The sequence below is a fragment of the Salmo salar genome, chromosome 01 (assembly GCF_965601325.2).
Source record: "Salmo salar chromosome 01, fSalSal1, whole genome shotgun sequence".
Lineage (NCBI taxonomy): Eukaryota > Metazoa > Chordata > Actinopteri > Salmoniformes > Salmonidae > Salmo > Salmo salar.
This window is the reverse complement of record NC_138291.1, coordinates 59,814,530-59,828,237: the sequence shown is the minus strand read 5'-3', so window position 1 is coordinate 59,828,237 and position 13,708 is coordinate 59,814,530. Positions and strand designations below refer to the sequence as shown.

The 13,708-nt window shown below is 45.8% G+C and overlaps 1 protein-coding gene across 1 annotated transcript in view; it reads right to left on the bottom strand.

The window, feature by feature from the left end:
• LOC106606289 (F-box/WD repeat-containing protein 4) overlaps window positions 1-13,708 on the bottom strand; it is a 39,472-nt gene that overhangs the window by 25,363 nt on the left and 401 nt on the right. The window contains exons 2-4 of the mRNA XM_014202440.3: window positions 12,507-12,602; window positions 11,574-11,706; window positions 11,225-11,310 (exon numbers count right to left, since the gene is read on the bottom strand). Coding sequence (XP_014057915.1) covers window positions 11,225-11,310; window positions 11,574-11,706; window positions 12,507-12,526 — 239 coding nt within the window. The 5' untranslated portion in view covers window positions 12,527-12,602. The remainder of the gene's footprint in view (window positions 1-11,224; window positions 11,311-11,573; window positions 11,707-12,506; window positions 12,603-13,708) is intronic.

Sequence of the window (13,708 nt, the reverse complement as noted above, 5' to 3'; positions counted from 1 at the left end):
AATTTGAGATTTTTGGTTCTAACTGCCGTGTCTTTGTGAGACGCCGAGTAGGTGAACGGATGATCTCCGCATGTGTGGTTCCCACCATGAAGCATGGAGGAGGAGGTCTGATGGTTTATTGTTTCAGTGGGGAAGAAAAAAATAGGAAAAACTCAAATACATGTGGTCCTTTGATTGGATTGACAGGTCGGAATTAGTGGCCTAGGTATGCATGGTGATGCATGGGAGGGACAGGGGTGAAAAGAGAGGAGAGGGGAGGTGGAGGGGTGTAGTAGGGTCTGTGTAGAGGGTGGGGTGGACCCAAGGGGAGAGGGCCGGTAGGGGGGCTTCTGTTGGGCTCTGCCCAGGTCTCAGGCTTAGGGCCTCCTGCAGATTTGACTGACAGGGGGAGGTCCAACACCCTGGGGCACAACTACCATTTGATTATCTTTTTTCTTTCTTTTGTACCACTAATTAATTTACTATTTTTCCATTTTACTTCACAGTTTCAGAATCAACTGCTTTGGCATACAATGTCAAACTAAACGCGGCAGATCTCAAATGAAAAACAATGAGACAGAATAGCCAGAGAGAAGGAGAGATGGACAGAGAAGTCGACAGATAACTGTGCTGATGCAATGTTAGGTGGTTTGGTTGGCGTTTCTTCCTCTTGACGGCTGGGTGGGTTGGCAACAAGCCCCCAGTGTCCGGTCTGGGGCGTGAAGTCACTAGCTCTGCTGGTCAGCTACTGCGTAGCAACCTAGTGGTGCCAAAAGCCCTTGTCTGCCCTAGAAAGCCTATGTAAATTACAATTGCCAGAAAGGCCTCCCCCCTAAAAAAATGTAGACGACCGTTTTGGGCTCAAAATGTTGTTTTTTATAATCCCTACTGTGAATTATTTTAAAGTTCGCTACAAATCGAGATATTTAATTAAATAGTGATCCATTTTCGACTACTACATTTGTCGTCACACAGGACCACGTGATGACACAGACCAATCATGGGCTGGCAGGCTACGAGGAGGTTCGCGCCCTCATGCACAGATCTTTGCACGTGCACTTAAGGGGGTGTGGTGTGCTATCCAGATGACAGCGCAGAGTCAACGAGCCTGTCAAGTGGAGATGGAGAGGCTGACCAATGTCTACGGGGTTGACAGAGGATGACAGAGGATGACAGAGCAGAGAACAGAAGATGGACATGGAGATGGAGGATTGTCCTAACACTATGTTTGAAATATCAATTTGGTATGCAATTATACTTGAATAAGTAAATTATATATCAATTCCAAAACTACATCATATGTCCAAGTTTTCTTTTTATGATGACAAAATGATGCAGTTGCACAAATGATAAAGATAGTCTATAATCATATAAAAATAAAGATAAAATAATATAGTCCACTTTTTTCTCATGGGGTAATCCAATCTAGCCTAACTGAGTTGTGATCAGTTGTTGTGATGGTAGCCCATTAACTTTTTGTTTTCAGGTGGAACGATCATGTCATATGATATCCAGACTAGATAAGGTACTCGCACGCACTTAACTTTAGTTAATTTGAGTCTGATTTTACAAAGAGAGAGACCATGCCGACATGTTCTGTATTTAACTGTACTAATCGTCACTCGAAAGAGTGTAATCTTCATTGACTCTCTCAGGCAGGATGAAAATGACTACATCGACCATGATCCTTCGCTAGTTACGGCCACTTTCATCATGAACCTTAGCAATTTTTTGGTGCCGCTTAGCTCCATTCAGCAATATGGCGCGCTTCAAACTCAAATACTTCCGGCTTCATATGCCATCGGAAGTTTTCTTTAGGATGACGCTCTATCACTATCTGCTGGTTTTTAATGTCTAATGGTTTGGCTGTGAGATAGGGGCGTAGCATGGGGGGGTACTGAGGCACAGGGGCAGCTGTCAGGCCCGTTAAGCGGAGAGGCCCGTTAGCGAAGCCCATGTTAATTAGTGTTGGGTAAACTAATTTGGTCCAATCAGGGTGGCAAGCCCTCAGCGAGTATGACCTCTGACCCCTGGTGACACAGGATACAATAGGGTAAGGTCACACTCGCTGCCTGGCCCTTATTACTCTCCATTACTCACATTACTCACCACTCACTGGGCTCTGCTCTGCTGGGGCAGGAAGGGGGGGACAAACAGCACAGACATACAATGAACCGGTTCTGTCCCTCCGAGCACTGCCCTGATGTAGGGTCAGACCACTCACTGATATTATAGCTGCTAAGGTCAAAGCCTCTCTCACCTGATGTGGGACAGGAGCCCCCTCCCTAAAACCCCTCACCCCCCAATCACCTCCCTGAGCTGCTACTACCACTCCATCCTGAAATCATCACATAGCCCGCCCCCATCTCTGTGGCCCCCAACCCTTCTCCCTTTCCTTCCCAGTCCGCTCCTCATCATTAGGACATGCTGGGTCTCTGCTGCCGTTTGGGTAGACTCATCAGCTGGCTGCATTATCTAAGGACCTGTGTGGCGGGGTCACACAAACTAACTCAGCTCCTGCTGGGAACTCAGCCAAACTAATATACACACACACAATCACACGGTCAAGCATACACGCACATAATTACATACAGAAAGAAATACACAGAGACACGCATATGTGCACATTGCCACAAACATGCAGTGTTCTCCTGCTGGGAGACGATCCCAAAAGTAACAACAATGTTAGGTCCAAATCAACAAGCTGACTGCACAGGGCGCTCCACACCTTCCTAAGACCACCGCAAAAGCTCCACTTGTGGTAACCCATCCCCATTCTTAGCCACAACATCACTTTCAGTTTCCTAACAAAGAACTGGACAAAATCCTGGTCTAGGAATCTATTCAAACAAATGAAATGTTATGAGAATTATTTCTCAGTTAATATGGGATTCTCCGATTATTTTCCCCCTTGGAAATAAAAAAGTAACCTATTTGAACCTGCTCGGAGTCAAAATACAGGAAATCTAAATGAAGTCTAAAAGTCAAACACATCAAAATGTAAACTTTGTGTCAAACATCATAAAGTCAATGTATGGACTTAGTGAGCAGCATTTCACCTATTCACCCTCTGGTCTCTGGCTCAGTGACTCAGTGTTTTAATGACATGTCCATTCTACATCGTTGTGGGTTAGTGGTGTTCTTTGGTGTCAGGCTGCACATTCTAAGCCACCAGCGTGGCTTTAGCATTTGGCTTGCATCACAAGTCACTACAAAAGTATACCATTTCCATGTGTATGACTTTCAGCTTACTACCTAAACCTTCTGAGAGATGGGCTACAAGGGAAACAGATGGACACAATTTATCTTCGCAGTGTTGTAGCTTATGGCAAAATAGAAAAGTGAAGCTTCATGCAAAATAAATTAAGTTAAACGTATAGTTTAAAATGGTATGTGGCTATCTGACAGCAAAATAAAACGTTACATTTGACCTGACTCCAATCCTATCGTTATTGCCAAAGATGTAAAGGACTGGCACCACTTCTGTGAAATTCTAAGAATCCCACACAAACCCATGAAAAGGAATACTCCAAACAAAACAAGTAAGTCACCATTTATTTAAACTAAGCCCTAGCCAATTACAGAAGAATAGGCTAAATAGTAGAGACGAACACAGACCCATGCAGGCGCTGGGAATGTAGAGGCATGGCGATGGACTCCAGGGGCAATTTAGCTATGCCCCCTGCCCCCCTCCTCCTCCCTCCTCTAGCCAAAAGAGGTTGTTAATTTGTTGCGCTTGACCCCCGGCATTGTGCCCACTGTGTATCTAGTTTGTAAAAAAGTGCTTTTATCTGCTCTCTAAATATGTCTGAGCTCAAAGGGTTATGATGCTTTTATATCACCCGGGAGGGGGACAATGGCAGGGGCTCGCCCTGACCCACCCCACACCCCCCTCTGCTCTCACACACACACACACACACACACACACACACACCACACACACACACACACACACACACACACACACACACGCACACACACACACACACACATACACACACACACACACATACACACACAGACACACACACAGACACACAGACACACAGACACACACACACTGTCCCCAAGCCCCACCCCACCCCCCAATACCCCCTCTTGGCCCTTTTGGCTTCTGTTTGTGTCCCCTCTGTCTGAGGTCACCAGGACAGCACCAGGACATTCCACACACAGCCCCTCTGCTCTGCTCTGCTCAGCCAGCTGGAACGGAACAGAACGGCCCGCCACCATGTATTGAAAACACAAAACACCATCCAGTCTCGCTATAGTAACGGCTATCCTCTAACTAACAACAGCTCAACATTACATTTCAGATTATGCCGATTATGAGAAAAGTGGATTTCTATAATGGATTACAACAATAGACTATGCCATTTAGCAGACTCTTTTATCCAAAGCGACTTACAGTCATCATGCATATATTTTCCATATGGGTGGTCCCGGTAATAGAACCCACTATCAAATAGAACAACACCTCACTGCAAAACTCCCCTATCTGACCTAAATAACTCGTATGCATATGTATCTGTACTGATGTATGTATGTTTACAACTGATAGATGCTACTGAATGTAACTTAAATATATGAACATGGAAATGTAATATATGAATGTATTTGGATGGAGGCCTAAAGTAATGGGTCTCTCTGTTTTTCTCAGTGTTGTGTCAGTAGGACCTGTTTTGGTTCTGTTGTTCTTATTAAACATTTGTGGAGTTCAGTCCTTGAGCTATTCTTGTCTATTGACATTCTGCTTTATGTCATGCTGCATGTTTTGTGTGGACCCCAGGAAGAGTAGCTGCTGCTTCGGGAACAGCCAATGGGGATCCTAATAAAATACGAAATACTATCCGGGCGCTGCAAGTGCCAAGCTCTACCAACTGAGCTTTTTCCACATTTTGTTAGGTTACAGCCTTATTCTAAAATTGATTAAATTGTTGTTGTTTTCCTCATCAATCCACGCACAATACCCCATAATGACAAAGCAAAAAAAGGTTTTTAGAAACGTTTGCACATTTATAAAAAAAAAAATGAAAAACAGAAATATACATTTACATAAGTATTCAGACCCTTTACTCAGTACTTTGTTGAAGCACCTTTTGCAGCAATTACAGCCTTGAGTATTCTTTGGTATGACGCTACAAGCTTGGCACACCTGTATTTGGGGAGTTTATCTCATTCTTCTCTGCAGATCCTCTGAAGCTCTGTCAGGTTGGGAAGCGTTGCTGCACAGCTATTTTCAGGTCTCTCCAGAGATGTTCGATCGGGCTCTGGCTGGGCCACTCAAGGACATTCAGAGACTTGTCTTAAAGCCACTCCTGCGTTGTTTTGGCTGTGTGCTTAGGGTCGTTGTCCTGTTGGAAGGTGAACCTTCGCCCCAGTCTGAGGTCCTGTGTGCTCTAGAGCAGGTTTTCATCAAGGATCTCTCTATAGTTTGCTTCATTTATCTTTCCCTCGATCCTGACTAGTCTCCCAGTCCCTGCCGCTGAAAAACACCATGCTTCACCTTAGGGATGGTGCCAGGTTCCCTCCAGAAGTGACGCTTTGCATTCAGGCCAAAGAGCTCAATCTTGGTTTCATCAGACCAGAGAATCTTGTTTCTCATGGTCTGAGAGTCCTTTAGATGCCTTTTGGCAAACTCCAAGTGGGCTGTCATGTTCCTTTTATTGAGTAGTGGCTTCCGTCTAGCCACTCTACCATAAAGGCCTGATTGGTGGAGTACTGCAGAGATGGTTGTCCTTCTGGAAGGTTCTCCCATCTCCACAGAGGAACTCTGGAGCTCTGTCAGAGTGGCCATCGGGTCCATGGTCACCTCCCTGACCAAGGCCCTTCTCCCCCCGATTGCTCATTCGGCCAGGTGGCCAGCTCTAGGAAGAGTCTTGGTGGTTCCAAACCATTTAGTGTTCTTGGGGACCTTCAATGCTGCAAAAATGTACCCTTCCCCAGATCTGTGCCTCGACACAATCCTGTCTCGGAGCTCTACGGACAATTCCTTTGACCTCAAGGCTTGGTTTTTGCTCTGACAAACCATTTCTGTGCACGGGGCATTATCATGCTGAAACAGGAAAGGTCCTTCCCTAAACTGTTGCCACCAAGTTGGAAGCACAGAACCATCTAGAATGTCACTATATGCTGTAGCATTAAGATTTCCCTTCACTGGAACTAAGGGGCCTAAGGGGCCCGAACCATAAAAAACAGCCCCAGACCATTATTCCTCCTCCACCAAACTTTACAGTTGGCACTATGCATTAGGACAAGTAGCGTTCTTCTGGCATCAGCCAAACCCAGATTCGTCTGTTAGACTGCCAGATGGTGAAGCGTGATTCATCACTCCAGAGAACGCGATTCCACTGCTCCAGAGTCCAAGTTACTTTTTCATGATGCTCCCGAAGAACCGTTCTTGTGCTGACTTTGCTTCCCGAGGCTGTTTGGAACTCGGTAGGGAGTGTTGCAACCGAGGACAGACAATTTTTACACGCTTCAGCCCTCGGCGATCTGTTCTGTGAGCATGTTTGGCCTACCACTTCGTGGCTGAACTATTGTTGCTCCTAGACGTTTCAACTTCACAATAACAGCACTTGACCTGGGAAGCTGTATCAGGGCAGAAATTTGACGAACTGACTTGTTGGAAAGGTGGCATCCTATGACGGTGCCACAATGAAAGCCACTGAGCTCTTCAGTAAGGCCATTCTAGTGCCAATGTATGTCTATGGAGATTGCTTGGCTGTGTACTCGATTTTATACACCTGTCAGCAGCGGGTATGGCTGAAATAGCCAAATACACTAATTTGAAAGGGTGTCCACATACTTTTGTATATATGGTGTACCATCCTATGTTCACTGGGTAGTTGTATCATTGACCCAATGTATGCTATGATGTAGACCACAAGTAGTGTTGTTTCCATTCTGTACATTGAACAGCAGGCCTTGTCTCTCAGGAAGAGCAAGTGAATGCCAGGAACACCTGTATGAGGTGTTGTGTAATGAGAGGCCTGTGAGATGTGTGTTTGTGAGGTACCTATGAGTTGTGCGCATGGGTGTGTGTTTGAAGTAGCTTAGGCGTGTATAAATTTGAGGTACCATATGTCTGTGCGTGTCAGGTGTGAATGTGAGATGTGAGTATGTGAGTTATGTACGTAAATGTGTGTATGTGTGTGTGTGTGTGTGTGTGTGTGTGTGTGTGTGTGTGTGTGTGTGTGTGTGTGTGTGTGTGTGTGTGTGTGTGTGTGTGTGTGTGTGTGTGTGTGTGTGTGTAATGAGTGGTTCAGAGGAGCTGTGATTATTCTCGCCTCCTGCAGTGCGGGTCCTCCGGCTCTGTGGGCCCTAGAGAAAGCGCCCTGTATTTAGCGTGTGGGAACGCACATTCTGCCCCTTATCGCTGCATTGTTGCAGTCTCTCTCTTTTCTTCTCTTTTTTTAACTAATTGAATTCTTGACTCCTGAGCCACAGGCCCAGCCTGAGAGAGACGAAAGAGAAAGACATGAATTTCAGGCTTTTTCTTGCGGTTGAGTGGGGCAGAGCAGTGGGGGTGAAATTGGAGTGGGGGGGCTGGAGGGGGCGTCTCCCTGTACTTTGATACTAGAGGTCAGAGGTCAGCCTCCCTCCGTGGTGAGAAAGTGGCGAATCGGGGCGGTTTATCCAACAATCATTTTCTTTGGAAACTTTCAAAGGCATTGCCCCTGCAACATCTTTGTAGTTGTGCTTGAGGAATTCTAGACAAAACAAACCCCGAAAAAGCGCCCCTTTCTCACCTCTCCTCAGGGTAGCTTCTCCCTCCAGTGGCTTCCAGCCCCCTCTCCTTTACGAGTGGTCAGTGTAAACCCCCCTCCCTCCCCCACCCCCTAGTCTTCCCGATATACATTGTGTGCCTGCATTTTGGCGCTGAGAAATGGATTGATCTCATTGGCTCTTTGACACTGAGCATCAAACCCTAATTGGTTCTTTGGAGTAGTCTGTTATTGGCTATCCATTGCTGCTCACCCTGTAACACATGCACACAGGTGATTCTCTGGGTGTGTGAGTGACAGCTTTTGTGGTGACTCTCTCGTGGACACACAGTTATCTGATTAACTGATTAACACCAGAGTTCCAATCAATCAATTTATCAAATTGTATTTGTATGGCTGTTTTTGAAATAAGCCTATATTTGTGACAAAGTGTCAGACTTAAACCCACAATGAAAAAGCCAAGGTGACAATGGCAAGAATTCCATAGGAGGGATAAACTTTGCTTTCATTACATTGGTCCTAGACCATTTCCTTACTCTTCCTACAGAGCAATACAGCAGCAGTAAACAGCACCATAACTCAATGCAACAACATATGGTATGAAATTTAATCAGCTGTGACGCCATGCTCTCTCCCGTTGAATAGTGACCTGCCTCGGCAGCTCCAGCGCCCAAGACTCAACCTGTTCGTTCTTGTTGGCCCAAGCCTGTCTGCAGGAAACACCTCAGTCGACTATTAACCACCTGCCCGCCTCCTTATAATTCAAAAGCACATCATCAAGAGTGGAAAGAGAGGGTGAGAAAGGGAAATAGAGAGGAAAAGAGAAAGACAGAGACAGAGAGCGAAAAGACCAGTAACTGAACCCATTTTCACCCTCATCCTCTGTCACTAACACAGCAAGTCCTCATATCTAACGTGTAGTCTTAGTACGGTATTGGGGAGTAGGCCTGTCCCTGATCATGTCAGAGTCAAGTCCAAAACCCAATTTGACCCCTTTTACTCAATTGCTGATCGATGACAGAAAACCTCTTGGACATGGACCCAACAAAGCCCAAGCCTATTCCAGTAACCATTTGCCATATGAGGTGGGCCTCTGGACACATACAGTATCCCACAGCGTGGTGTGGAGAGATACACTTGATTGAGTAATGCAATCTGAGAGAAAAGGCCAGGGCCAGATTTACTGCTGGGATCAATCTCGTCCAGCGCAGGCAGGGACAACACGGGGCCGCATCAGCCTTGGCATTTCACTGCGGCCACAATACACCTCTCTGTAATCCTCTAACAGACCTTGAGGTGATATTCACTGTAAAACGAGAGAGAGGGAGATGGATAACGAGGGACACCGAGAGAGGAAGATTACACAGAGAAAGGGGGAGCAGGGAGGATGAAGAGAGGGAGAGGGAAACATTTCAAAGCCCCCAGCCTGAACACTAAGGTCAATATAAAAAGAGCAGTGGCAGTGTAGCGGAGCGGAGGGATGACCATTGGGTAATAGCAGTATAGTAGTGGTACTATTGACCACAGAAGTGGATATGACCATTGTTGGTTAGCATACACTCAATAGCATGACAGCATAACAGATACTGTGGGAAAGCAGCTCTAGAGGAGTAGTGAAGCTACAGTACGGTAGCATGGCTACAGCAAGGCATAGCCACGTTAGCAATAGTATGGCAACCCCCGTCTCCTGCTGCCCCCTCTCTCTCTACTCTTTAGATTCCTTATTTTTTATTTAACCTTTATTTAACTAGGCAAGTCAGTTAAGAACAAATTGTTATTTACAATGACGGCCTACCCTGGGAAACCCTAACCCAGACGATGCTGGGCCAATTGTGCGCCACCCTATGGGACTCCCAATCACGGCCGGTTGTGATACAGCCTGAAATCAAACCATGGTCTGTAGTGAGGTCTCTAGCACTGAGATGCAGTGCCTTAGACCGCTGCGCCACTCGGGAGCAGGGACAATTACATTTACAACACAAGGGGCTCCCTCTCTCTCCCTTTCCCTACAACACCAAATCAAAAACATGGCGCAACCACCCTGTCGCTTCCGACTGTCCTTTAAAACAACATTAAACAAACTTTAAATTCCATGGTTAAACGATGTCATGCAACACAGTTGGAAGAGTGGAAAGCTGTACAATAAACAGTTGGTTATCAGATTTTTTTTAAGCCATTTCCTTATTGACAAGACCTGTGTCATGCAATCATTTAAAATGTATTGGCTGTACCATCACATCACTGACTGGCTATGACATCTCTCTCCTTGTATCCCCCTAGCTCCAGAAGTGATCAGTTTGAAGGGGTAGGTGAGTTTATAGGTTTATCAGTGAGTTGACACCTTGATTCCAAGGGGCCTTTTAATTAACCAGGTCATTGGCCAGTGTGTGGAAGGAGCAGATCCATTATCAGGGGGCAGCAGGCTGAGGCACGGCTGCTATTTCGACCAGCAAATTGGAGAATTAATGAAGTGGATAATCGCCCCGTACTCTCAGAGCTGACGTCCCGGCTGAGCAGACAAGGCCACCGGGGCTCAGCGTGAGTGTGTGTCAGTGTGAGAGTAATATATACTGAAGGAGTGTGTATGACAGAGAGAGCGAGTGAGTTCATATTGTCCGTGACCCTGTCTGTGTGTTTCTAAAATAAAAGTGTGTTTGTGAAGTTGAGTTTCTATACTGAATGAATGTATGGCTGAGGGGGCAGGGGTCAATGAGCAGACACAGCCAGTCTCACTACAGTATCACAGTCTTCCAGGTCTACCCCATTTCTATTCCAGTCAATGAATGGAAATGGAATGCATGAATCTGAACAATCCACCCAGAAGATGATGGGTGTCTCTGATCGCCTAAATTGAACAGAGTTGACCCAGGGCCTGTTAGCCGAGGGGAGCTGCCCCCTGTGATCGTGACTCATGGTGTTTCCACTCTGCTGCGGCTTTAAGGCCAGTTTGACGGATCAGCTGCCTGCCGGTCTGGGGCAAGTGGTGAAGCAGGGATACTGTTACAACCTTGTGCGTCTGTGTGTCATTAAGGGTGTCTGTTTCTGTGTGTGTGTGTGTGTGTGTGTGTGTGTGTGTGTGTGTGTGTGTGTGTGTGTGTGTGTGTGTGTGTGTGTGTGTGTGTGTGTGTGTGTGTGTGTGTGTGAGCAACATTAAGTGTGTGGGTGTGTACATGGCTGAGCAATCAAAGGGCCTATGAAGGCAACCCCGCTTTGCCTTGATATCCTGTTTTTTCACCTCTCTCGATCCCTCTTTCACTGTTCCCCAGACCACCTGAGGGAAATAAATATTGTCCTATGCAGTAAAAGAGGACAATGAACCCACTGCTAGGGTTCATCTAGCCCAAACCTCAACCATCACCTAAACCCAAATTGGTGGATGACAATTGTTTACATAACAATGGCATTACCAAAGCCAGGGTGTTGTACTGGACCATGGGGGTTGTCCTGAGGGGGCAGGACACTCATATATGATGTTAGTGTAGCTGTCCGACTATTTTGGAACATTCTAGGCATGTACGTACCTCTGTGTGGGACTAATAGCCACAGACCACACCTTGTCATTCATGGGGACAGTGCCTCCGGGGCAGTTGGAAGACAAAGTCCAAATCTAAAAGAAAACATTAGGAAAATACTAACATTAAAACCATTGCACATGCGATAAAACCATAGTTGTCTGTGGTTGACAGTTAATATGCTAATATGCCACAGGGTGGAACACACAGAGTTTCTGATGGCAATTTATTCGCCCAGCTTGCATTTGACACATACTCTCGGGTTGCCACCCAATGGGACACTACAGTAGAGCTCTGTCAGCCAGTAGCATTTTAAAGAAACTGACACATTATTTGCTAGCATACTAGTGTGTCTTACCCGGGCTGTTCTGTCTCTGGAGCCGCAGACCATCAGTCCTCCTATGCAGCCCAGGCAGTTCACCTTCTGCTTGTGACCTGAGTACTCTACAGAGAACCCATTCCTCCTGTGGTGCGCCAGGATCTTACCATCACTGAAAGAGACAGATAATAGTTCCTCATAACAGACATGAGTGTGCTTCTATGGCCGTGGGTCTGCAGTAGTGATGATGCTTCTATTTCCTTTAGTCTAAATATGTTCACAGCAGGAACGGCATATGAGTACTGAAGCAAAACGCTGGACTGAACTTCAACCACTGATAATATTCCTTCCAGGGGTTTGGGTCAAGGTGATTACTGCTCGTTACCTTCCTCCACTAACGAGGTGTACACTCCGATGTCTGCAGCCTGAGACAGATACAGCACCTCCCCATCGAGGCTGTATCCATGGCAACAAGCCGTGGGGGGAACACACACAATCGAAACATTTGTTTTTCTACACCTCGCTTCAGACTTCACGGATTGAGGTGACACGATGACTAAAAGGAGATAATGATCCTCCCTTTTGTTGAAACCTTGTCAATTGCACAACCAGAAGGGAACACTTTTTAAAGTCATCTAAGGATGGACAGTAAGCCAACCATTGACTCTCTGGATAGGGCATAGCAGTACTCATAATGAGCTTCTCAGCCCCAACATCGAGAACTAGAAGCTATTCAGCAACCATTTTCCAAAGACATTAACACCTAAATATCTAATACCATTTACTTGTATACAGCTTTATGAAAACAAACTAACAATAACTCTATAGGAACTCATTGTCAATTATTTCTCCCTAACCCTTCACCTGCCAATCCCTGTCGTGTGTTCAGTTGGGCTAGAGATGAGATGGATTGGGATAACTTCTGAATCTACACTATGTCACCATGAGGCCAAAACTCACAAACACACTCACTTAATCCTCCATTTGAGCATGACTTCCTTTCTGCAGAATCCATGGCTCCAGTTCTGAGATACCTTCACTCTGTCCTCCAGCGGGATGTGGAGATACCTGTAACACGGACAGTGATGTGATGACACAATTATAACCCCCGAAGAATAAAGAATAAATATAACCTCCGAACAGACGACGCTCACAAACAATTCCCCAAAAGGCATTGAATTTACAGCATTGCATGATATGAATATCACATGGCATAGTGGGACACCTCAAACAGAGCCATATTGTTTATACGCATGTTGCAATTAGGATCTAGAGGGGATAAAAGCAGCTAGAAAGATACAAGACTGGTCGGACTTCAACTCAACAATGTCATCCAGGTCTGGGTTCCCAAAAGCATCGTAGCAATAAGATCATCTTAATTCCATTTAAACTAAATGGACGAAAGATTATTTTAGTGCTACAACGTTTTGGGGAAAACCCAGTCCAGAATAGTAGCATATGTATTCACATGTGTTCAGGAGGCTGTGCCAGAGGGGGTGGATACGGGCTGGAGGAAACAGCCTGCTCCTCTCACAGAGCTGAGGGATGTGGTATCCTGTAGCTCTCAGCAGGAATGCCAAGTTCATTTACACTGGCGTTAGGCTGCATCTCAAAGGAGACCCATGGTTTGATTAGAGTGGCTGTCACTGTGGCACATGGAGCTGTGCTGGGGGGAAGAGGCAGTGATGCCAGAATGGCTCAGGTCCAATTCACAATGTTAGGTTCTCTAGACCAGTCAGTTAGACTCCACAGCAGCAAGTGGGAAGAAATAGCCTATTTCTTACAATGAATGTATCATGAAATACAGTGTCGCCATGTCAACGTAACTACAATCACTGACCGAGTATTTTATTCTCATCATTATGTAGCAGCATGACTGTGCAAAATAAGGAATGTGTTATTATGCAGCTATAACTGATTTATAAACGCTGTTAGTTATATCTATAGCGTGTAACCACGAGGCTATCTGCATACACTTTTACAAAGAAACAGAAACGTATTCCTGGGGCACCATACTGAAGCATTGTAGCCCATGCACTACATGCTACATACAGTGTTGCATAATTTTGCATCAAGGACAGCGGTGTGACTGACAACTGACTGTAGCAAGCCGGGAAAAGATGTAAACACTTGGGAAGTCATGATGCTTATTTATCATGAAACGACCACTGTAG